This window comes from Phacochoerus africanus, chromosome 15, assembly GCF_016906955.1.
Source record: "Phacochoerus africanus isolate WHEZ1 chromosome 15, ROS_Pafr_v1, whole genome shotgun sequence".
NCBI classification, from domain to species: domain Eukaryota; kingdom Metazoa; phylum Chordata; class Mammalia; order Artiodactyla; family Suidae; genus Phacochoerus; species Phacochoerus africanus.
The window spans coordinates 49028922-49050335 of NC_062558.1; the positions used below are offsets into that span (position 1 = coordinate 49028922).

A 21414-nucleotide genomic window follows, 5' to 3' on the forward strand; every position below is an offset into this window, starting at 1 on the left:
GGTGAGAGAGGAGAGAGAGAGAGAGAAAAAGAAAGAAAGAAAGGAAGGAAGGAAGGAAGGAAGGAAGGAAGGAAGGAAGGAAGGAAGAAAGGGAAAGAAAAATAAAGACAAACAGACAGACTGACCCCAGGACAAACAAAAAAATGTCTACATGGGCAGTTGACCACTGTCCCCAGATGGCCAGACCTGACTCCTGATTCATATGGTTATTTGTTTTTTTCTGCGTTTCTTTTCTCTTTACATACAAATCAAATGTTTTTCTGTCATGAGCTCGATCCTATGTGAATTTTAAAAATCAATCCAATTGTTGGCTTTGTAGTCAATTGCCTACATCTAGCACTTCAGAATTACCTTGGTGGGTCTCACTTCTCCAAGGCTCTCACTAGTTGGCCCTCTGGGAATTTATTCTTAAAAAAATTATTTTAATTCTGTCCAGGCCACTATTGATGGGTGGGATGCCCCTCGCCTAGCCAGGTTATAACACCTGCTCTCGCCTCGGCCGTATACATATGTTTACTTCTCATTATCACTCAAGCTCAATCGGCAACAAGTAAGACTTCTGCCAAGGGCTACAACTTTCCCGGCCTATGGCCGTTTAAATTTAAAGGCTCCCGAAGTTCCCGTCGTGGCGCAGTGGTTAACGAATCCGACTAGGAACCATGAGGTTGCGGGTTCGGTCCCTGCCCTTGCTCAGTGGGTTAACGATCCGGCGTTGCCGTGAGCTGTGGTGTAGGTTGCAGACGCGGCTCCGATCCCCAGTTGCTGTGGCTCTGCTGTAGGCCAGTGGCTACAGCTCCGATTCGACCCCTAGCCTGGGCACCTCCATATGCCGCGGGAGCGGCCCAAGAAATAGCAACAACAACAACAACAACAATAACAACAACAACAAAAAAGACAAAAAAAAAAAATTTAAAGGCTCCCTTCTGTTGGGAACAGTGAGGTCATCTAGGGATAACCAACCTAGCCACACTAGGAAATTAGGCTGAATGGACAAAGCCAGCATATAATTTCCTCTAAAGGTAAGGAACGGGGGTAAGCCAGCTGAACAGGGATATCCTGGGCTGCACTCGGTGAAAGCTCTCAACTTAAATTCTTGTTTGTGACTTCACTAGTACTGCTATCTATGTTATTTCTATTAACTGTTTCCACAAAATTGCTACTTCTTGCATTGCTGAATAACAGTTCCATATGAGATCAGTGGTCTCTATTCCCATTTTCTATGGGAAAATGCAACAAGAGGGACTATTTTCCTGGACCATAAGAGACTAGGAAGACAGGTGGTCCAGAGACATTCTGGCTGCTGCTAAGAAGGCCTAGTCCAGGAAGAGCACACTGAGTGGTCCGTCAGCGAAATCTTCACCAGACCTAGGAAGGGACACTATGGGACGAAATGGTCAAGAAAAGCTTCTCAAAAAGTAGGGCTGAATTGATGACCATGGGGGAGCCCTGCGAACGGGAGCTTGGCCCTTGCCATCTGCGGGGAGCCGAGAAGATGCAGGGACTCAAAAAAAGGACCTTGCCTGATGGCAGAAAAACCTGAAGACAGGTTCCTAACCAAGGAAGGGAGCTCACCTGAAAGGTACAAGCCGAAGGTGGGCTCCTGGACAGGATAAAAGCTCACCTGAATGGTACAAGCCGAAGGTGGGCCTCTGGTCAGGATGAAAGCCTGCCTGCAGGGTACAAGCCGAGGGCAGGCCTCAGCTTACACAGCTCTCATTTTGATGTTGATGGGGAAGAACTGGGGCTTTCCTGGGAAAACAATTTCCATGTTTGCGCTGGAGAACATGGGTTGTTTCTCAGGTGACCTAGTCTTTCCTGCTGTTTTATTTGTTGTTCAGTTTTCCTCAGTCTTTCCTGATTATTTACTTATTATTCTTATTTTCCGTTCTTATTTTCCTGTGGTGATTTGTGATTTCACAAAGTTACAACAATAATATAATAAGAATTTCACCCTGAAGGACTTTCCCCTATTTCAACCCAACTCAGTTAAAACATAGTGTTTATCTATTAACTAGTTACATAGTAAACTTTAGAGTTAGGATTTTAATGAGGTTCATAAAAGTTAGACATATATTATCCAAGAAACCTAGCTGTGAGTTTTGTCCTTGATTTTAAAAGCCTTTAAGTGATAGCTAGTTTAGTTGGTTTATATTTACTTACACTGTCTCCCTGCCATAACGCTTTAAAGACAAGCACCAGTCTAAAAACAAGATTTGTGAATGCCAAAGTCTTGTGTCTGTGAACTCTTCAAACTGTAAGGACAGGCTGGCCATGGGATGATTTGTACTGAGTCTCCTCCTTTCCACATGATGTACTGTACCTAATTGCCCCTAAGTTGTACCTACTAAGTTTAGTTAAGATAAAGATCTTAAAACACGATGTATCGCTGCTATACCACGTAGTAGTTAACCAATGTACTTTTAACACTATGATGTAATCTGTAGTGAAAAACTGGCTATATAATCAACCACTGCTGCCAATAAAATTTGAGCAGTCCAGCGCCCTGAAAGAAGGGACAAAGAGGCTGTCTCCATACGTACATTCGCCGACGCCATGTCCCTCTCTGATCAGGAAAAAGCGTACACTCCCTGGCCGTCGGAGCTGGCCTCCGGCAGCCATCTGCCTCTACGAGGATGAAATCTGGCGCCAGGGAAGCTGCTGAACTTCAACACGCCCTGAAAGGAGTTCAGGCTGGACATCAGAAATGCGGCACTCTGTGCTCTGGCAAACAAAAACAAACCAACCCCGAAAACAAACAAACAAAAATCCCCGTGGAACAGGCCTTCAGACAGACATTTTCAGGTAAGGGTTTTTATGAGCCCCAATCCTCGCATCTTCTCATATCTAGGAAAGCACTACAATCATTAACAGCGACATCTGCTTAGGCCATTAAGGCGAGAAGTCAATGTGAAAGGAATATATGAACAGGTGTCCTGGCCTCACCAGTATACTCGGAGGAAACAAGAATGGACTGAGACATTAAGAGATGGTTCCCAGGATAAACTTGGCCTCTCCCGTTTCTAGGACTCAGAGCCTCTATGGTTTCTGCCCTTCTCTCTGTGGCCCTTGTGTTTTAACTGCCTAGTGAAATGTTTCTCCTCTAGCATACAACACCTTCAGCTTCAAATGCTGTTACATCAGGGATTTCAACCTATCCCGTGTGAAGATGGGGACCACCAACACCCGGCTGGACAAGACCGCTGCCTCCTTCCACAGCTCACTCTCCGCCACTGTGGAAAACCCTGAGACCCCTCTCTGACAGGGAGCAAGGAGGTCTGGACCCGCAGGTAGCGACAACACCCCTGCTCAGCCTGAAGCGCTTACAGCAGACAGACCATTGGCCCATTTGCCTCGTAAAAGATTTAAGGGTCCAGACTCCCTGAGGGGGGAACGTTATAGAGGGCAGAGAGGTAGACAGGGGCAGAGAAGGGGAGCATGGGGCCAGGTGGCAGGAAACCACACAGGATGCAAACAGTAAGGTCCATGGGTGGATAAAGAAAAGCCAAAACCTCCGGACTGATAGGAAACCACAGCTTTTGGGGGTGCTAAGTGCCCAGATGTTGGTGGAGCATGTGCACAATTGGAGCAAACTGGGAAACAGAATATGGCGAAGAAGTGAGGGTTTGTTTCTGCACTTGACAGCCCAGGTACAGAATCACTTTTGTGCTCAACTAAAACTGTAAGCCAGAGAAGGCTGATGTGGACATGTTTGTTTTTCACAGAGACAAACTGTATGATCTCTAAGACAAGGTCGAGACAAGCACTACAAGACCCGGCTAGGGAAAACGTCCATCTCAGGGAGATAACACTCTCTCATGCCTCATGAAACACATCCCACTGGGCCCGGGGAAATGGTATGCCTACCACACACTTGTGTTTTTACAGTTCAGTCTAATTTCTATCCACATTCTGCTATCATTCATGAGATTTCACGTTTGCTGAACTTTGACACTTCCGAGATGATGTCGTACTTATCGCTGAAAAGCTCTCCACCTAAAGCATTGCCCCGAACAGCACTCACATGTCCTTTATACCAACCCACTGTCCCCTTTTCGCGGACACCTCTGCATGAACGCACGCGTGGCACAGTAAACTTTCCTAGACCGAACTCTGGGAAGGGGGCTGCAACGTTCAAAGGTCACATATGCACAGCTCTGTGCCTTCCATGGACCAGGGCTCCTTTTGGAAATGAAGACATCATGGGGTCAAATTCAGCGGAAGCGAATTCCTGCATCTGGGAACCAGACCCTGGATGTGTGGATGGAGTCAGAGACCAGGGCAGCTGAGAACCAGTGAGGCCACAGTCAGGTCACACCCTGTGACCTGCAGGGGGCAGTGTGGGACTGGCCTATGGCCCCTACACACCTCCCCAGGGAGGACCCTTTCCTCCCAAGAGATGGGCCTCGGGGCGGGGCCTGTGCTCCCTGGTGGGGACTCCGTGGGGGGACCTCTCTGCTGCCAGAGTCCCCTGAGCAGGGACTTGCGTGGTGTCAGCAGGTGCTTCCTCCCAGGGGCTCCCGAGGGGTAGGCCCTCCTCTATTCCCGAGTCTGGGCTGGGAGCTGAGCCCCAGCACCAGGGCCCAGCGAGGGCAGGGCCCTCGCTGGCTGGACCCCCATTTGCATGCGCAGAGGCTCTTCTGTCACTGCACAGGTAGGGACAGGCCTGGGGGCCCAGGGGCCAGTGCCCAGCCTGCGTCAGCCCCTGGGGCTCAGAGTCTTGCTGTCTCTGGTGCAGCTCCTGCCCCATGTCCCCCTGTGGGTGTGTCTGCAGGGGCCCTCTCCCAGGCTGTGCTGACGCAGCCGCCCTCCCTCTCTGCCTCTCCTGGACCATCAGCCAGGCTTCCCTGCACCCTGAGCAGTGGCTCCAGTGTTGGCAGCTACCACATATCCTGGTACCAGCACAAGCCAGGGAGCCCTCCCCGGTACCTGCTGAGGTTCTACTCAGGCTCCAGTAAGGACCAGGACTCCGGGGTCCCCAGCTGCGTCTCTGTGGCCAAAGATGCCTCGGCCTATGCAGGGCTTCTGCTCATCTCTGAGCTGAAGCCCGAGGATGAGGCTCTCCTGTCTCAACTGGCAAAGCAGTGCTCTTCACAGTGACACAGGCAGATGGGGACATGAGAGAAGAATCTCAGCCTGTCAGAGTCTTGTTCTTCAACATTTCCATAATTGAAATAACTCACATGTGTTTAATTTCACATCACTTCCCTACAGGTCAGAATGAGTCTACCTGCTAAGAGGCAGTCAATTTTTCTGAAGACTCAGATGACTATAAACACACATAAATCAAATAAAAAATAAAAGAACATATAAATAAAATAAAATAACTAGATGATAAACGTAAATCTATTATATATTCTATCAATGTCTGTGATATATAATATAAATATGTTGAGATAAAAATATGAATAAAACATACAAAAAAATAAGATACATAATAATAAATCAAATAATTTATAAAAATATCCCTACCTGTGACCATCACCAGCTCGGCTTTGGCCTCTGCTGGCACTTGTGTGTGCTATTGGTTCCAGACAGTGTCACATGCTCTCCTCCTGGGCCACCTTTATGGGGTCCATGAACACGTCTCCTTTCCTGACTGGTCTCCCACGGCAGACAGAATCCCTCGTGGGTCCTGGGTACAAACCAGCCCTCAGTGGGTCCTGGGTACAATGACAAGGAAGCTGAGCTCCAGCCTCTGTGCCCTGAGAGACCCGGGGGCCTCTGCCACCCCCTGCAGTGTCCCTCTCTTGGTCCAGGCTTCGTGCTCCCGCCCTGGACCCTGACACCTCCAGGATGCTGGGTGTCTCCCTTTCTCTTCAGCTTCAACTCTGAGCAGCTCCTCCTGTCCAGCTGAGTCATTAACGGCCTCATCTCCAAGGCTCATGGAGGCCCCGCCACACACGCACTTTCTCCACGTTCACCCCATGGCCTTTCCCACGTTTCCCTCTCTGGTCCTTTGTTTGGGGTGATGTTCCATAGACTGTGAGGTACTCTGAACTCCACCTTTTAAATCCACCCCCCACGAACTTCATGGAATTCTTCAGAAATGAACTTGCTTGATGCCAGTGTGGATGGAGAGATAGGGAGTGGGTGTTTCTTAAGCCAGAAATGGAGAAAGAACCTTTAACAATATGAAGGGTCCATTTAGTGTGATATTCTTTAGGTGTCAATCTCTGTATTGAAAAAATTGCAAAACTAGCCCAAGTCAGAGCCCAAAGGAAAGAATCCACAAAAAAGAGTGCATGTGAACCACCGAAGCCATGAAGGATGGAGAGGTTTTCTCCTGATAGAGTAATATCCTCCAGGTAAACTCAGAGGTAAGAGTGAAGATGCGGGAGTTCCTGTCGTGGCGCAGTGGTTAACGAATCCGACTAGGAACCATGAGGTTGCGGGTTCGGTCCCTGCCCTTGCTCAGTGGGTTAACGATCCGGCGTTGCCGTGAGCTGTGGTGTAGGTTGCAGACGCAGCTCGGATCCTGCGTTACTGTGGCTCTGCTGTAGGCCGGTGGCTACAGCTCTGATTAGACCCCTAGCCTGGGAACCTCCATATGCCGCGGGAGCGGCCCAAGAAATAGCAACAACAACAACAACAAAAAGACAAAGAAAAAAAAAAGAGTGAAGACATGCAGAGAGAAGACTCTTAACAGGAGGCCCTTGAAACACGGCAACCACTGGGAGGGGTGAGGGGGGTGCACAGAGGGTTTAGGATGGAAATGGTATAAAATTTGGTGGTGATAATCATTGTGTAACTATAAATGTAATGAAATTGATTAATAAACACAATACTAAACAGGGCAACCACACAAAACATCCTGAAGTTTCTCCAGGAAGAGGCAGTACTTGCTGGGACAGCACTGGGGACTCTGGATACCTTCCAGCTTTAAACGTGGCTCAAGGTGGTTACATTCCGGTATTGAGCCCAGGAGCAAAGGGGAAGCCAATTCACACATCAGGGAATCCTGAACTATCACGTACCCAGCCTTCCATTTACCTGAAGGAGGTCATGAGGGACCTGGGAAAGGAATGTTTCAGCCCAAACTGCCCGGAGGGGCCCCATTCTACTGCCGTGGGCGGTGACATCAGAAAGATCCACTGGCAATGCCACAAAGCCCTTCCAGGAGGCTGGGGCTGTGAGGTGGGTCTGAGCCCAGCAGGGGGCGCTGGGGGACTGTCCTGAGAGCTGAGGGTCCTTGGGCCAGGCAGCCTGGGGACACACTCCACTGGCTCTGGCCTTAGTGAACAGCTGTGTCCTCACTCAGGTGTGACTGTCCTGCCCCTGGGCCCCCACGAGCCCCACCAGCCCTCTGCTCTGAGGAACACACGTGCCTCTGACATCCTCCTCCACTGTCACCCAGTCACTGCCCAGCCCTGTTGTTCAGGCAACATCACGGGGGACAATCACACAGCAGAGGTGAATGTCCTTGAGGATGGTGACCTGCATGCTACCTGGACAGAGGATGAGGGACCCTGGGCAGGGACTGTCTGTCTCCACACCAACCCTTGGGCCTCACAAGCAGGCTCTGAGCTCCCCCGCGGGACCTGGATTCCTCCTTCACCTCCTCACTCACTGAACCCGGGTGTCCTGTGGGGGAGGTGACCGGATGTAGGTCTGGGGACATTTGCTGTGCCTGCTGCTCCTGTCATCTGGGTGCTCCGGTGGGGCATCCTTCCTTTCTCCAACCTTCTCGCCCTCCTTCCAGTGGCAAGTGTCACATGGTCATGGATCTGCCCTTGAAATGTCTAGATTTTTCTATAAATATTTTTAATATATATGTTAAACTAAAAAAACTGTAAACTCATTTTCTCATGCAAGGAAATACGCCTACAGTAAAATTAAAGTTCCTCCATAACCAGATGCTTCTTAGACAAGGATGCTGTCACCCCAGCCTGGATGTGCAGCTTGACCTGTCAACGACCCCCCAGCCTCAATTCCCACCATCTTTCAGTGACAGGGTTCAGCACGTACTCAGGGGATGAACCCAGGCTTAGCAATGTCCCAGGGTACCCAGTGCTGAGGAGGAGGGAAGCTGAGCTCCCACTGAGAAGACCAGCAGGCCCTTCACTGATGGAAGCAGGAAACAGCCCAGGGATGGGGGAGGGTGGCATGAGCTCCATTCCTGGGCCAGGAGGAGGGACAGCCCAGCTCCTACTTCTGCCCTCAGGCTCCAGGGAAGGGCCTGAGGACTGTGGTCACAGGGGCACGGGGAGCATGTTGGGAGAAGGATGTCACCCCTACCCCTCAGTGTCTCATCCCTGTGCTGTCCTTGGTCTGTGGGACATCCCTGCATCTGCCCCCTTCAAGACCTCCCCCAGGGAACATCAGGTGACACTGGGCAGGGACTGGCAGGAAGCTGATTTGCATGAAGGCCCTGCCCCCACTCATGGCTCTGGGAGGCATCAAAAGGCCCGAGGCCCCACCATCCAGCCCAGGAGGCTGAGGAGGCCGCGTCCCAGGAGTGTCCCCACCATGGCCTGGACGGTGCTTCTGATCGGGCTCCTCGCTGTCGGCTCAGGTCAGGGGCCGGGGCTCTGCATCCTTGGGGGGCACCTGCGGGCCACTCTCAGGACCTTGTCTCCATAACAATCCCTGTCTCTCTCCTGTCATTTTAGGGGTGGATTCTCAGACTGTGATCCAGGAGCCGGCGATGTCAGTGTCTCTTGGAGGGACCGTCACACTCACCTGTGCCTTTAGCTCTGGGTCAGTCACTACTAGTAACTACCCCAGCTGGTTCCAGCAGACACCAGGCCAGCCTCCCCGACAGCTGATCTACAGCACAAACAGCCGCCCGACTGGAGTCCCTAGCCGCTTCTCTGGAGCCATCTCTGGGAACAAAGCCGCCCTCACCATCACGGGGGCCCAGGCTGAGGACGAGGCCGACTATTTCTGTGCTCTGGATAAAAGTAGTACTAATGCCACAGTGATGTAAACCCATGGGGAAGTGGGACCCAAACCTCCTCCTGTGCTCAGAGGGCTCAGCCCTTAGAGGCAGGAGAGGCAGAGGGAGAGTGGGGACGCTCAGCACCACCAGGGCGAGGGAGGCTCCGGCCCCATCTCCTGTCCAGGGGTTCATGGCCAACGGCCTCCTCCAGTCTCCTCGGGGGTGTGGCCACCTCTCCAAGGGGACCCCTCTCTGCCTGTCATACTGGGGAGGGGGCACAGCTCCCAATTGCATCAACCAGCACTGAGCCTCAGAGACCCCTCCACTACCAGCAAGACTCTTTCAATTCAAACAGCACAAACACATATGCCCTCACCATTCATTGGACGGTGCAGGTACATTCGTATTAATTTAGCATCGGAAGGGAAACACTAGCGGGAGCTTGCTGGAAACACAATTTCTCAAGCTACTGGGTCAGAACCGTGGTTTGGCGTGTGTGAATCTCAGGTCAACAAATGCCCCCCAAAAATGTAAGCACACCCAAGTTCCAGAGGTGTAACCTCCACCCCTATTGCTATGAAATCACCCTGAGAATTCCCCTGTGAAGTTCAGCCCAGGCACGTTAACATCCCAGGACACAATCACTCCCCGAGGAACACTCAGAACCTCAGAATCCTCAGGAACAGATTCAACATCTAAAGACACGGGGGACCCTCAGACTCGATTTCCAACTATGATCAGAACTTGGGAGGAATGAAGATTAGAACCTCTGCTCTCTAGAGACATACTTGAGCTACTAGAGATATGCTACTCTTTAGAATTGGCTCTGGGAACCCTGGTAGCACCATGTGCAGACTCACCTGGGGCCAGGACCCGAGGGCAGGGCTGGGGTGCGTTACCTGGTGGATGTTCCCTGAGGCCTCCAGCACAGGCTAGGACTGTGAGGAGAAGCAGAAATATGAAATTTGGGGTTGTTTCCTTTCCTCTCTGTAGAAAACGATATTAGAAAACTCTCATGGTGAGGTCATTCAAAATGTGAGGGAAAAGCAGTATTTGCACAGATAGGTTAGGATTACACTCACATGTGTGTAATTACATATCTGTATTTAGATATTCTATGTACATCCATATGCGTGTGCTTCTGTCCATATAATTGGGTTGTGTCAAGAAGCGATCATTTAGTCAAGGTCACCCACCTGGCTCTGAAACCCAGGGTCTCCCTCAACAGACACTTGGGCGGCTGTGCCTCCAGGGAGGGGAGGAGAGGTTGTGTGGCAGCCACGGCTTCTCCCCCAAAGGGCACAACAGTTCCTGGGAGTGCAATGCATGCTAGGAAACACGCAACTCAGGGGGGATGCGCCCAGTGGATGCAGATCAGTCATCAGGACTTCTGGGGACAAATGGAGCCTATGGACTCCCCAGGGTCACCAGAGCCAGGTAAAATACAGAGGGATGAGGAAACTAAATTTACGTCTTATCTATCATGGGCCCATTCTAGATCAGGTTTGCATAATACAAGAATTTGGATTTGGACAGCTTCTATTTTTTTTTTTTAATTTTATTTGCTTTTACATTCCCCACACTTGGCCTATGGAGGTTCCGAGGCTACGTATTGAATCGGAGCTATAGCATCCAGCCTATGCCACAGCCACAGCCACAGCAACACAGGAACAAAGCTGAGTCTCCGACCTTCACCACAGCTCATGGCAACACCAGATCCTTAACCTACTGGGCTAGGCCGGAGATCCAACCTGCATCCTCATGGATATCAGTCAGATTCGATACCACTGAGCCATGACAGGAACTCCGGAATCGGTTCAGTTTAATCCCATGTGTGCTCTTACAGATATTTAAGGAGTTTATCACTGCAGTTTCAGACCTTCTCAAAAAACACAAAACCAGAATCTGATCTCTTGGTTGGTGGATTTCGTCAAACGTTTAATTGGAAATAGTAATGATGTGACACAACTTTTCAAAGAAAATAGAGAAAGAAAGAGTAATAACCAGTATGTTTATGAGGCCAAGTTTTCCCTAATGCTATAAATAAAATACTTAAAAAAAACCCTAAAAGCCAATATTCTTCATGAATATACACACACACACACACACAGAGATTGAAGTATTTGCACATTGAAGCTAGCAATAGAGCAAAAATCATCCATCTAGAAATCCTAGGGTTATTTAACATTTGACAATCCATCAATGTAAATCTCACTTGAAAAGGAAAAAATATATGTGATCATCTCCATAGATGAAGATATTGAGCCGTTCAACACTCTTGGATTATAAAAAATTAAGGAAAAGAAAAAGGAAATGTCTCAGTAAACTCCCAACACAATGGGATTTTCTCAACCTGATCAGGCGCACCTATGGAAAGCCTATCTGGAAAAATCACATGAAAGGTTATTGACAATGTTTGCCCCAAGATCAGGGACCTGTTCTGGTCCAGAGTAGATCCCAACATCTGGTATGGGTTTTTGAGATGACACAGCATTGGGGTAAGAGAGGCAGAGTTGAGTGTGGCAGGGGCTTATTCAACATTTCTCCTCCCTGAGCAGGTGGTCTAGTTTCCTGTCTCAGACCACTTCACTCTGTGCTGTTCTCCCTGAAAACCTGTAACCCCTTAGGACAAGCCTGAGAAAACATCAGGGCAACCCAAATCAGGGGACGTTCTTCAAAACACTGCACCACTGTTGCCCAAAATCCTCACAGATCGGAGTCCTGTCGTGGCTCCGTGGTGAGTAGCCCGACTAGCATCCATGAGGTCACAGGTTTGATTCCCGGCCTCACTCAGTGGGTTAAGGATCCAGCATTGCCGTGAGCTGCCCTTTCTCAAAGATGTGAACAACAAGGTAACTGAAATATGGTCACAGACTGGAGGAGTCCAAAGAGTCCTGAATTCCCCCTCAGAGGTGACTTCAAGACAGGGCCCTTCCCAGGAGGCAACCTCTGAGCATCACCATCCAGGGCCCCCATCCCAGGAACAACAATGGACCTTCAGGGGGAGGAAACTGGTTTGGATGACTCGTTCCTCCTCTGCGGGGCCAGTGGACACAGGAGACCTCAGAAAATGTCGTGGAAACTCTCATTCAGGAGCTCCTGCTGTGGGGCAAGGGGATCGGTGGCATCTTGCGAGAGCTGCGACATAGGTTCAATCCCCCTCCCTGCACGGTGGGTTTAGGATCCTGCATGGCTGCCCCTGTGGCTTAGGTCACAACCTCTGGCTGGGATGTGACCCCTGGCCTGGGAAGTCCAAATATGGAGGTGTAACCAAAAAAAGATAGAAGAAAAAAAAGGAATTCTCATTCAGACTACCTGATCTTGTGATTTCCTGTGAAGTGGTTTCAGGAAAACTCTCTACTTTTTCTACAGTAATTAGTGTTTGACTTTTTTGGGGTCTTTTTAGTTTAGTTTAGTTTAGTTTAGTTTGCTTTTCAGGGCCACACTCGCAGCATATGGAGATTCCCAGGCTAGGGGTTGCATCGGAGCTGCAGCTGCCAGCCTACACCACAGCCACAGCAACACAAGACCCAAGCCGTGTCTACCACCCACACCACAGTTCACGGCAACGCAGGATGGAACCCAAAACCTCACGCTTCCTAGTCGGATTCGTTTCCACTGTGCCACAGTGGGAACTCCTTTTTTTGTCTTTTAGAGCCCTGCCCTGGGCATGTGCACGTTCCCAGGCTAGGGGTCGAATCGGCAGCTGTAGCTGCTGGCCTCTGCCACAGCCATGGCAACGCCCACATCCAAGCCGAGCCTGCCAACCTCCACAGCAGCTCACAGCACAAGCCGGATCCTCAAACCCACTGAGCAAGGCCAGGGATCCAACCTGCTCCTAATGGATACTCTCGGAGTCGTTTCCACTGAGCCACGATGGGAACTCCTGTTTCACGTTTATCTTTGATAGGATCACTTTTGACAAAGTGTTCTCTCTAGGAAAGTATAGGGTTTCGTCTAGTTTATTAAATATTTTCTTTTCCCATAATGCACTGACATTCTAAACAATGGACTCTCAGAGGACTAACTGCAGTCAGATTGTGCCCTTCCACCCAAAAACTCCCCCCAAGTTCAGTTATGGGCAGGCTGCATATAATTCCATAGTTTTCTACTCTTGCAAAATGACTAGACATCTACACTAGATGTACAATCTAGACATATAAAAATGTCTAATTTCTTTTGCTAAATGGCTATTTTTTTTTTTTTTGTCTATGACTAGATCGAATCCTTACCACAGCAGTGACAATGCCAGGTCCTTAACCTGCTGATCCACCAGGGAACTCCGTGGGACCAGCGATTTTTTTTATCATGTTTTTTTTTTAATTACTCAATGAATTTATTACATTTATAGTGGTACAATGATCATCACAATCCAATTCTATAGGCTTTCCATCCCACAACTCCAGCACATCCCCCCAACCCCCATACTTCTCCGTTGGAAACCATACGTTTTTTCAATGTCTGTGAGTCAGTATCTGTTCTGCAAAGAAGTTCATTCTGTCCTTTTTTCAGATTCCGCATGACGGTGAAAGCATTTGATGTTGGTGTCTCATTGTACCGCTGACTTCACTTAGCGTGATCATTTCTAGGTCCATCCATGTTGCTAAAAATGCCGGTATTTCGTTCCTTTTAATGGCTGAGTAATACTCCACTGTGTATATGTACCACTTGTCTTGATCCACTCCTCTGTCGTTTGGACATTTGGGTTGGTTTCCATGTCATGGCTTTTGGAAAATCATGCTGCAACTGAACAAGGGAACCAGTGATTTTTAAGGGTTCGAGTCTTTAGGTCATTCTTTGATAAGGTTGCTCTTTTTTTTTGTTTGTTTTTTTTTTTTTTTTTGCTATTTCAGTGCCGCACCTCGGCATTTGGAAATTCCCTTCCCGGGCTAAGGGGTCGAATCAGAGCTGTAGCTGCCGGCCACGAGCCACGGCCATAGCAATGCGCATCCGAGGTGCATCTGCCACCTACACCACAGCTCACGGCAACAACGAACCTTAACACACTGGGGTGAGGCCAGCGTCGAACCCACATCCTTGGGGATTCCTAGTCGGGTTTGTTAACTACTGAGCCACAGAGAGAACTCCCTGTTTGTTTGTTTGGGATTGAGTTATCTTGTATACAAAAAAAAGCAATGATGTAGAGTGACTTTTTTTTCCCAAGCAAATAATGTAAATATGTCTCATTTTAAACAGCCCCAATGGAATCATTCTTGGGTATAAACAGTATTTACCTCCTCAAATGCTCTGCTTGGGATGCTTGATCCTAACAACCGCCACATGACAGGCTCCCTTAGAACAGACGCTGGCACAAAGACGATCAGGACGTTTAAAGCAAAATGTTGTGAAGAAGGTCACTAGGGCCTGGCTGCCTGCAGACTGGGCCCTGTGCCTGGAGAACAGCTTCCTGGGAGTGAGCCACGTTAGTAAAAAATCTAGGAGTTCTCGCGGGTGGGCCCAGCAGAGATGAACCTGACTAGCATCCATGAGGACGCGGGTTTGATCCCCGGCCTTGCTCAGAGGTAAGGATCCGGTGTTGCCCCACTTGTGGCACAGTTCACACAGATGGAGAACAGATTCAGTCCCCAGCCTGGGAACTTCCATAAGCCACGGGGAGGCTGAAAACAAAAAAACCTACATGTGTGACAGCATTGTGCCAAGAGGGGGGGAAATAGTGAATACCACAAAGATTCCTCAGCAGGACCTTCCAGGAACACCCACAAGCCTCACGTCTCTACAGAGAAGAGCCCCCTTCTCCTCAGAGCTGAGGGCCACACGGAAGGAGGGCTTGGCCTCCCGGGAGGAGCCCATAGAGGGAGGGACCCAGTGTCCTGCACAGAAAGTTGTCACTCTGCTCTGACTTAATCCTGAGCTCAGAGGAATTTGTGCCCAGGCACAACTCAATCCTGACCCCTGAGCAGCTAAGGGCGCCCTGGACACACTCACACAGAGGGCCCTGAGGGAACAGGGGACACAGAACGGGTGCCTGGCCTGGCCCTAAAGCAAGGGACAGTGCTCAGAGCAGGGAGCAGGAGCTGTCCCTGAGGGGCTCTTGGCAACAGGTCACATGCCATGTCTGGGCCTGGACACCAGGGGGCGCTCGGTGTCAGATCACCTGGGTCTCAGGGGGATGAGAGCTGGGACCAGCCAACAGGAACTGCCTGGTGCCCTTCGTTCAGGGATCCCATCTGGGAGCTCCCCCTCTCTGGGCCCACCCGGCCATGCCCCTGCCCACCCCCAGGCCACGCTCAGGCAGAAGGACCTGACCCAGGGCCCACTGAGGGGTCAGAGAGCCTGGGGGCGGGGCTGGGGGTATTGTGTCATTTGCATGAAGGGCCCCGCCCTCCCTCAGAGTATGAAGAGGGGCAGGACAGACTGGGGGTTGCTCTGCTTCAGCTGTGAGGCCACAGAAGGCAGCCCTCGGGGACAGTCTGCACCATGGCCTGGTCCCCTCTGCTCCTCACACTCCCAGCACATAGGACCCGATCTATGAAACAGAACCAGATCCACAGACAGAAAGAGACTTGCAGTTGCCAAGGGGGTGTGGGGTGTGGGAGGGATGTCCTGGGGGCCTGGGGGGAGCCGATGCAAACTGTTGTACATAGAACAGATAAACAACATGTCCTACTGCATAGCACGGTGAGCTATATTCAATTATCTTGAGACAAACTATAATGGAAAGGAAGATAAAAAAATATAAATATATGTGTAACTGTAGCACTTTGCTGTATGGCACAAATTAGCAAAATAATGTAACTCAACTACACCAATAAAAATAATAAACAAATAAAATAACAGTAAAGAAGATATAGCCCAAACTCATTTCGATTTTGCTTTTCCCCTACACTATCATCAATATATTTGTATAACAGGAATATGATTTAGTGGGAATATTTTCTTTCACATGGGTTTGTTTCCTCTGAAACAAAGGAAATAGTCATGTGAACTTTAAGAAACAACTAATGAACCAGGAAACCTAATATGGATACAAAATCATAATTTCAGATGTTCCCGATATGCCTCATCGGGGGAACATCATCACATAGTGTCCATGAGGATGCAGGTTCGATCCCTGTCCTTGTTCTGTGGGTTAAGGGTCTGGTGTTGCCAGAAGATGCAGTGTAGGTTGCACAGTCAGCTCCAATTTGGTGTTGCCATGGCTGTGGCTAGGGTGAACGGAGATGGGCATTTTGGAAATAAGGTTGGTTTCCACAGAGATGAGGGTCCCAGTGTGAGGGCAGCCCTGTCCCAAGGGTGCACCGAGAAAGGCCCTGTGACCCCGCTTTCCTGGGAGGAGCATGAGCCAGGACTGCTGTCCAAGGGACCCCTCTGCATGGGGGCTGGGGACATGCCAGGGCTGGAAGAGGTGGCCCGTGAGCAGCAGGGGGTGCCCGCAGAGTCCTGAGAGTGGGTGCTGGGCCAGACAGCTGGGAGCCCCCAGGGTGCAGGGAGCTGGGCACACTGTCCTCACTGAGGTGGACCCTCCTGCCTGAGGCCTGGTCACCCGGGAGCTCCTGGCCAGGCTCCCTCACCCCCGTGGCTCAGATCTGGGTTCCCCCCTCCCTGTCCCCTGTGGACTCTTGGCCTAGTCTGGGTCAGGGAGGGGCTGGTAGAAGGCGGGGAATCAGAATGAGCCCCAAGGAGGAGCAGGGCTCCTGGGAGAGTCTGCCCAGAGGACCAGCCCAGCCTGTGGGCAGGGGCCCCCCGTGTAACCTGTGCAGTTAGGGGTGGGAACGTGAGCATTAGCCCATTACCCACGCGACCGGCTGTGTCTGTTCTTAGGAGGCTTTGTTATTTGTGGTGCTAAATTTATCATTTTCATTTACTTAATATCAACTAAAACCTGTATATCAGAATAAATGACTTTTGGTAACAGTGCCAGTAATTCATCTCGTATTGGAATATGTTAAAATTTTGTTTAGACTATTTTTATAGATATTCAATGATAGTGGCTTGTAATATTCCATAAATGAATTTTATTTACCAGGTTCATTGTAAGACCTTAAAGTGCTTTTTCAACAAACTAAGACTTTTTATTTGTATCAGTTTTTCATTTTTTTAGGGCCACATCCATCCGATGTGGAAGTTCCCTGGCTAGGGGTCGAATTGGAGCTGCAGCTGCCCGCCACAGTCACTGCAACACGGGATCCAAGCCACATCTGGGAGACCTACACCACAGCTCATGGCATCGCCAGATGTTTAACCCACGGAGCAAGGCCAGGAATAGAACCCGTGTCCTCATGGATACTAGGCGGGTACGTTACTGCAGAGCCACACTGGGGACTCCAGAACTAGGATATTTTTAAACTCTTTCAATGTTTTATAGAAACAGAAAACCACAAGCAAGGCTATGGGACCATGTGTTCTTTGAGGTATTATTACATGCTGCAGTGAAAATGTATATAACACATCTTTCTATGGAGGAATTCCATAAGAAAATTTTCTTTTTTCTTTTTTCTAAGAAATCAAACTGTTCACATATTTTCTATAATGGAGCCAATGCTGCATCTTGTTCGAAAACTAAGCATTTTATCTCTATTTTTCTAGAAGTTCTTAGATTGGTTACTTTTTCATTTTCCACAAGTTCCCCTAGGAGGTGCTGTGGACCTGCCTCCTGGGCCCCTGCACAGCTGCCCAGGGAGGACCCTTCCCTCCCAGGAGCCGGGCCTGGGGGCGAGGCCTGTGCTCCCTGGTGGGTCCTCTCTGGCTGGCAGAGTCCCCTGAGCAGGGACCTGCCTGCTGTCAGCAGGTGCTTCCTCCCCGGGGCTCCCAATGGGAAGGGTCCCCTGCAGCCCCCGAGGCCGGGCTAGGAGCTGAGCCCCAGCACCAGGGACCAGGGAGACCGGGGAGGTCCCTGGCTGGACCCCCACTGGCATGGGAAGCCCCTCCCTGGCAGAGGCTGGGCGAGAAAAAGAGACGTGGGCAGCCCAGCCCCTCTGTGGGCACCAGAGGCTGGGAGTTCCATGGCCTGGACTCCTCTGCTGCTCGTGCGCCTCTGTCACTGCACAGGTAGGGACAGGCCTGGGGGCCTAGGGGCCAATGCCCAGCCTGCGTCAGCCCCTGGAGCTCAGAGTCTTGGTGTCTTTGCTGCAGCTCCTGCCCCATGTCCCCCTGTGTGAGTGTCTGCAGGGTCCCTCTCCCAGGCCGCCCTCCTTCTCTGCCTCTCCTGGAGCATCACCCAGGCTTCCCTGCACCCTGTGGGTAGTAAAGTCATATCTTGGTTCCACCAGAGACAAGAAGCCCACCCACGTTTCTCCTGAGTTTCTTTTCAGACTCCAAAAAGCATCAGGGCTTTGGGCTCCCCAGCTGCTTCTCTGAGGACAAAGATGCCTTGGCAAAAGAGGGGCTTCTGCTCATCTCTGGGCTGCAGCCCGAGGATGAGGCTGACTATGACTGTCTCAACTGGCAAAGCAGTGCTTTTCACAGTGACACAGGCAGATGGAGATGTGGGACAAAACATTATCTTGTCAGAGTCTTGGCATTGAAACTTTTAATAATTTCAAATAACTGACATGTGTATAAATTTTACATCACTTACCTACAGGTCAGAATGAATCTGCCTGATAAGAGCCATTCAATTTATCTGAAGTCTCAGATAAATATAAACAAAAATAAATCAAATAAAAAATAAAAGAACATATAAATAAAATAAAATATATTATAAATGTAAATCTATTATATATTATATCAATGTCTGTGATATATAATATAAACATACTAAGAGATAAAAGTATGAATAAAACATACGAAAAAATAAGACAGATAATAATAAATCAAAGAATTTATAAAATTATCCCTGCCGGTGACCATCACCAGCTCTGCTTTGGCCTCTGCTGGCACTCGGGCTGTTGGTTCCAAACAGTGTCACATGCTCTCCTCCTGGGCCACCTTTATGGGGTCCATGAACACCTCTCCTTTCCTGACTGGTCTCCCACGGCAGACAGAATCCCTCTGTGCCCAGGTACAAACCAGCCCTCGCGGGTCCTGGCTACGATGACAAGGAAACCGAGGTCCAGCCTCTGTGCCCTGGGAGACCCGGGGGCCTCTGCCACCCCCTGCGTGTCCCTCTCTTGGTCCAGGCTTCGTGCTCCCGCCCTGGACCCTGACACCTCCAGGATGCTGGGTGTCTCCCTTTCTCTTCAGCTTCAACTCTGAGCAGCTCCTCCTGTCCAGCTGAGTCATTAACGGCCTCATCTCCAAGGCTCATGAGGCCCCGCCACGCACGCACTTTCTCCACGTTCACCCCATGCCCTTTCCCACGTTCCCCTCTCTGGTCCTTTGTTTGGGCCCTTCTGTTCCATAAAATATGAGTTATTTTGAACTGGGTTTCTTTTTAATGCTTTTTATTTTTTCCATCATAGTTGGTGTACAGTGTTCTGTCACTGTACAGCAAAGTGACCAGGTCCACACACACACACACACACATATATACATTCCTTTTGTCACATTATCCTCCATCCTGTTCCATCATAAGTGACTAGATATAGTTCCCTGTGCCACACAGCAGGATCTCATTGCTTATCCAGACCAAAGGCAATAGTCTGCATCTATTAACAATAGTGAACTGGGTCTTTTAAATCCAACTTTCAGGGCTCCCATCTGGGTTCAGGGGAAAAGAATCTGACTCGCATCCATGAGGACCAGGTTGGATCCCTGGCCTCGCTCAGTGGGTTAAGGATCTGGCGTTGCTGTGAGCTGTGATGTCGCTCACAGATGCGTCTCAGATCTGGCGTTGCTGTGGCTGTGGCTGTGGCTGTGGTGTAGGCCAGCGGCTACAGCTCTGATTCAACCCCCAGCCTGGGAACATCCAGCCATATGCCACTGGAGAGGGCGCCAAATCCTAACCCAATCAAATTCATGGAAATCTTCAGAAATGCACTGCTTGAGGCCAGGATGGATCAGGAGAGAGAAAATGGGGGTTTAGGCCAGAAATGAAGAAAGAAATGTGAAAAGTTTAAAAATGTGAAAGTTCCACGTATTGTTTAGGTGTCCATCTTTGTATCTGGAAAAACTTGCAAAACTAGCCGAAACGAGTCCAAAGAAAGGAATCAGCAGCAGCATAACATTCAGGAGCAAATGAGAACCACCGAAGCCACGAAGGATGGGAGAGGTTTTCTCGCAACAGCGTCCTATCCTCAAGGCAAAGTCAGACATGACAGTGAGGACTCCATGAACCTCACAGGCAGCCCTTCAACCACAGCAACCACACAAACCAACCTGGAAGCTTCTCCAGGGAGAAGCAGTACTTGCTGGGACAGCACTGGGGACTCTGGATACCTTTCAGCTTTAAACGTGGCTCAAGGTGGTTACATTCTGGTATTGAGCCCAGGACCAAAGGGGAAGCCAATTCACACACCAGGGAATCCTGAACTATCAGGTACCCAGCCTTCCGTTTAGCTGGCAGTGGTCATGAGGGACCTGGGAACGGAATGTTTCAGCCCAAACTGCCTGGCGGGGCTGCACTGTACTGCCCTGAGCGGTGACATCAGAAAGATCCACTGGCAATGCCACAAAGCCCTTCCAGGAGGCTTGGGCTGTGAGGTGGGTCTAAGCCCAGCAGGGGAAACTGGGGGACTGTCCTGAGAGCTCAGGGTCCTGGGCCAGGCAGCCTGGGGACACACTCCACTAGCTCTAGCCCCCGTGGGCACCCGGGTCTTCACTCAAGTGTGTCTGTCCTGCCCCTGGGCCCCCAGGAGCCCCACCAGCCCTCAGCTCTGAGGAACACATGTGCCTTTGACATCCTCCTCCGCTGTCACCCAGTCACTCACTGCACAGCCCTGCTGTTCAGGCAACATCAGGGGGATAATCACACAGCAGAGATGAATGTCCTTGAGGATGGTGACCTGCATGCTACCTGGACAGAGGATGAGGGACCCTGGGCAGGGACTGTCTCCACACCAACCCTTGAGCCTCACAGGCAGGCTCTGGGCTCCTCCGCAGGACCTGGATTCCTCCTTCACCTCCTCACTCACTGAACCCGGCTGTCCTGTGGGGGAGGTGACAGGGTGTGGGTTTGGAGGTATCAGCACTGTCCTTCCTTTCTAACACCGTCGAACCCTCCTTCCATGGCCGAGGATACCATGTTCATGGCTCGGCCATTGTAATGTGTAGGTTTTTCCTTAAAAATTTTTAATGTATATATTAATATAGAAAGATCGTAAATTTATTTCCTCATTCAAGAAAATCAAAATATAGAAAAACTATTGTTCCTGCATAAATAGATGCTTCTTAGACAGAGGAGGCTGTCACCCCAGACAGGCTGTGTGCTTGACCTGTTGACCCCCCAGCCCCTCTCCCCTCACTTCCTATGACAGTGGCCAGCACTGAGTCAGGGAGCCCCCCGTCCCGTCTTCCCCAGACATAGGCTCTGGGATGTTCCAGATGACTCAGCACTGAGGGGTAGGGAGGCTGAGCTCCCACTGAGAAGACCAGCAGGTCCTTCATTGAGGAAGCAGGAAACAGCCCAGGGATGGGGGACAGTGGCATGAGCTCCATTCCTGGGCCAGGAGGAGGGGACAGCTCAGCTCCTCCTTCTG

At 50.2% G+C, this 21414-nt stretch overlaps 1 protein-coding gene and 2 gene segments (V, D, J or C); 2 read left to right on the forward strand and 1 right to left on the reverse strand.

Annotated features, from left to right (window-relative positions):
- LOC125116370 (solute carrier family 5 member 4) overlaps positions 1-21414 on the reverse strand; it is a 231698-nt gene that overhangs the window by 174590 nt on the left and 35694 nt on the right. For 2 of the 6 annotated variants that reach the window (XM_047761550.1, XM_047761548.1), the window contains exon 4: positions 20781-20864. The exons of 1 other annotated variant lie outside the window; for it this stretch is intronic. The gene's annotated coding sequence lies outside the window, so the exon portion shown is untranslated. Of the gene's footprint in view, positions 1-2540; positions 2676-5469; positions 5646-9738; positions 9817-20780; positions 20865-21414 lie in introns of those variants that run through there. 3 more of the 6 variants (XM_047761553.1, XM_047761552.1, XM_047761555.1) reach the window with 3 other exon arrangements.
- LOC125116940 (probable non-functional immunoglobulin lambda variable 5-48) lies at positions 3436-5097 on the forward strand. The segment is given in 2 exon segments: positions 3436-3445; positions 4772-5097. Coding segments are annotated over 2 exon segments (336 nt in total).
- On the forward strand, positions 8416-8941 carry LOC125116380 (immunoglobulin lambda variable 8-61-like). The segment is given in 2 exon segments: positions 8416-8512; positions 8610-8941. Coding segments are annotated over 2 exon segments (363 nt in total).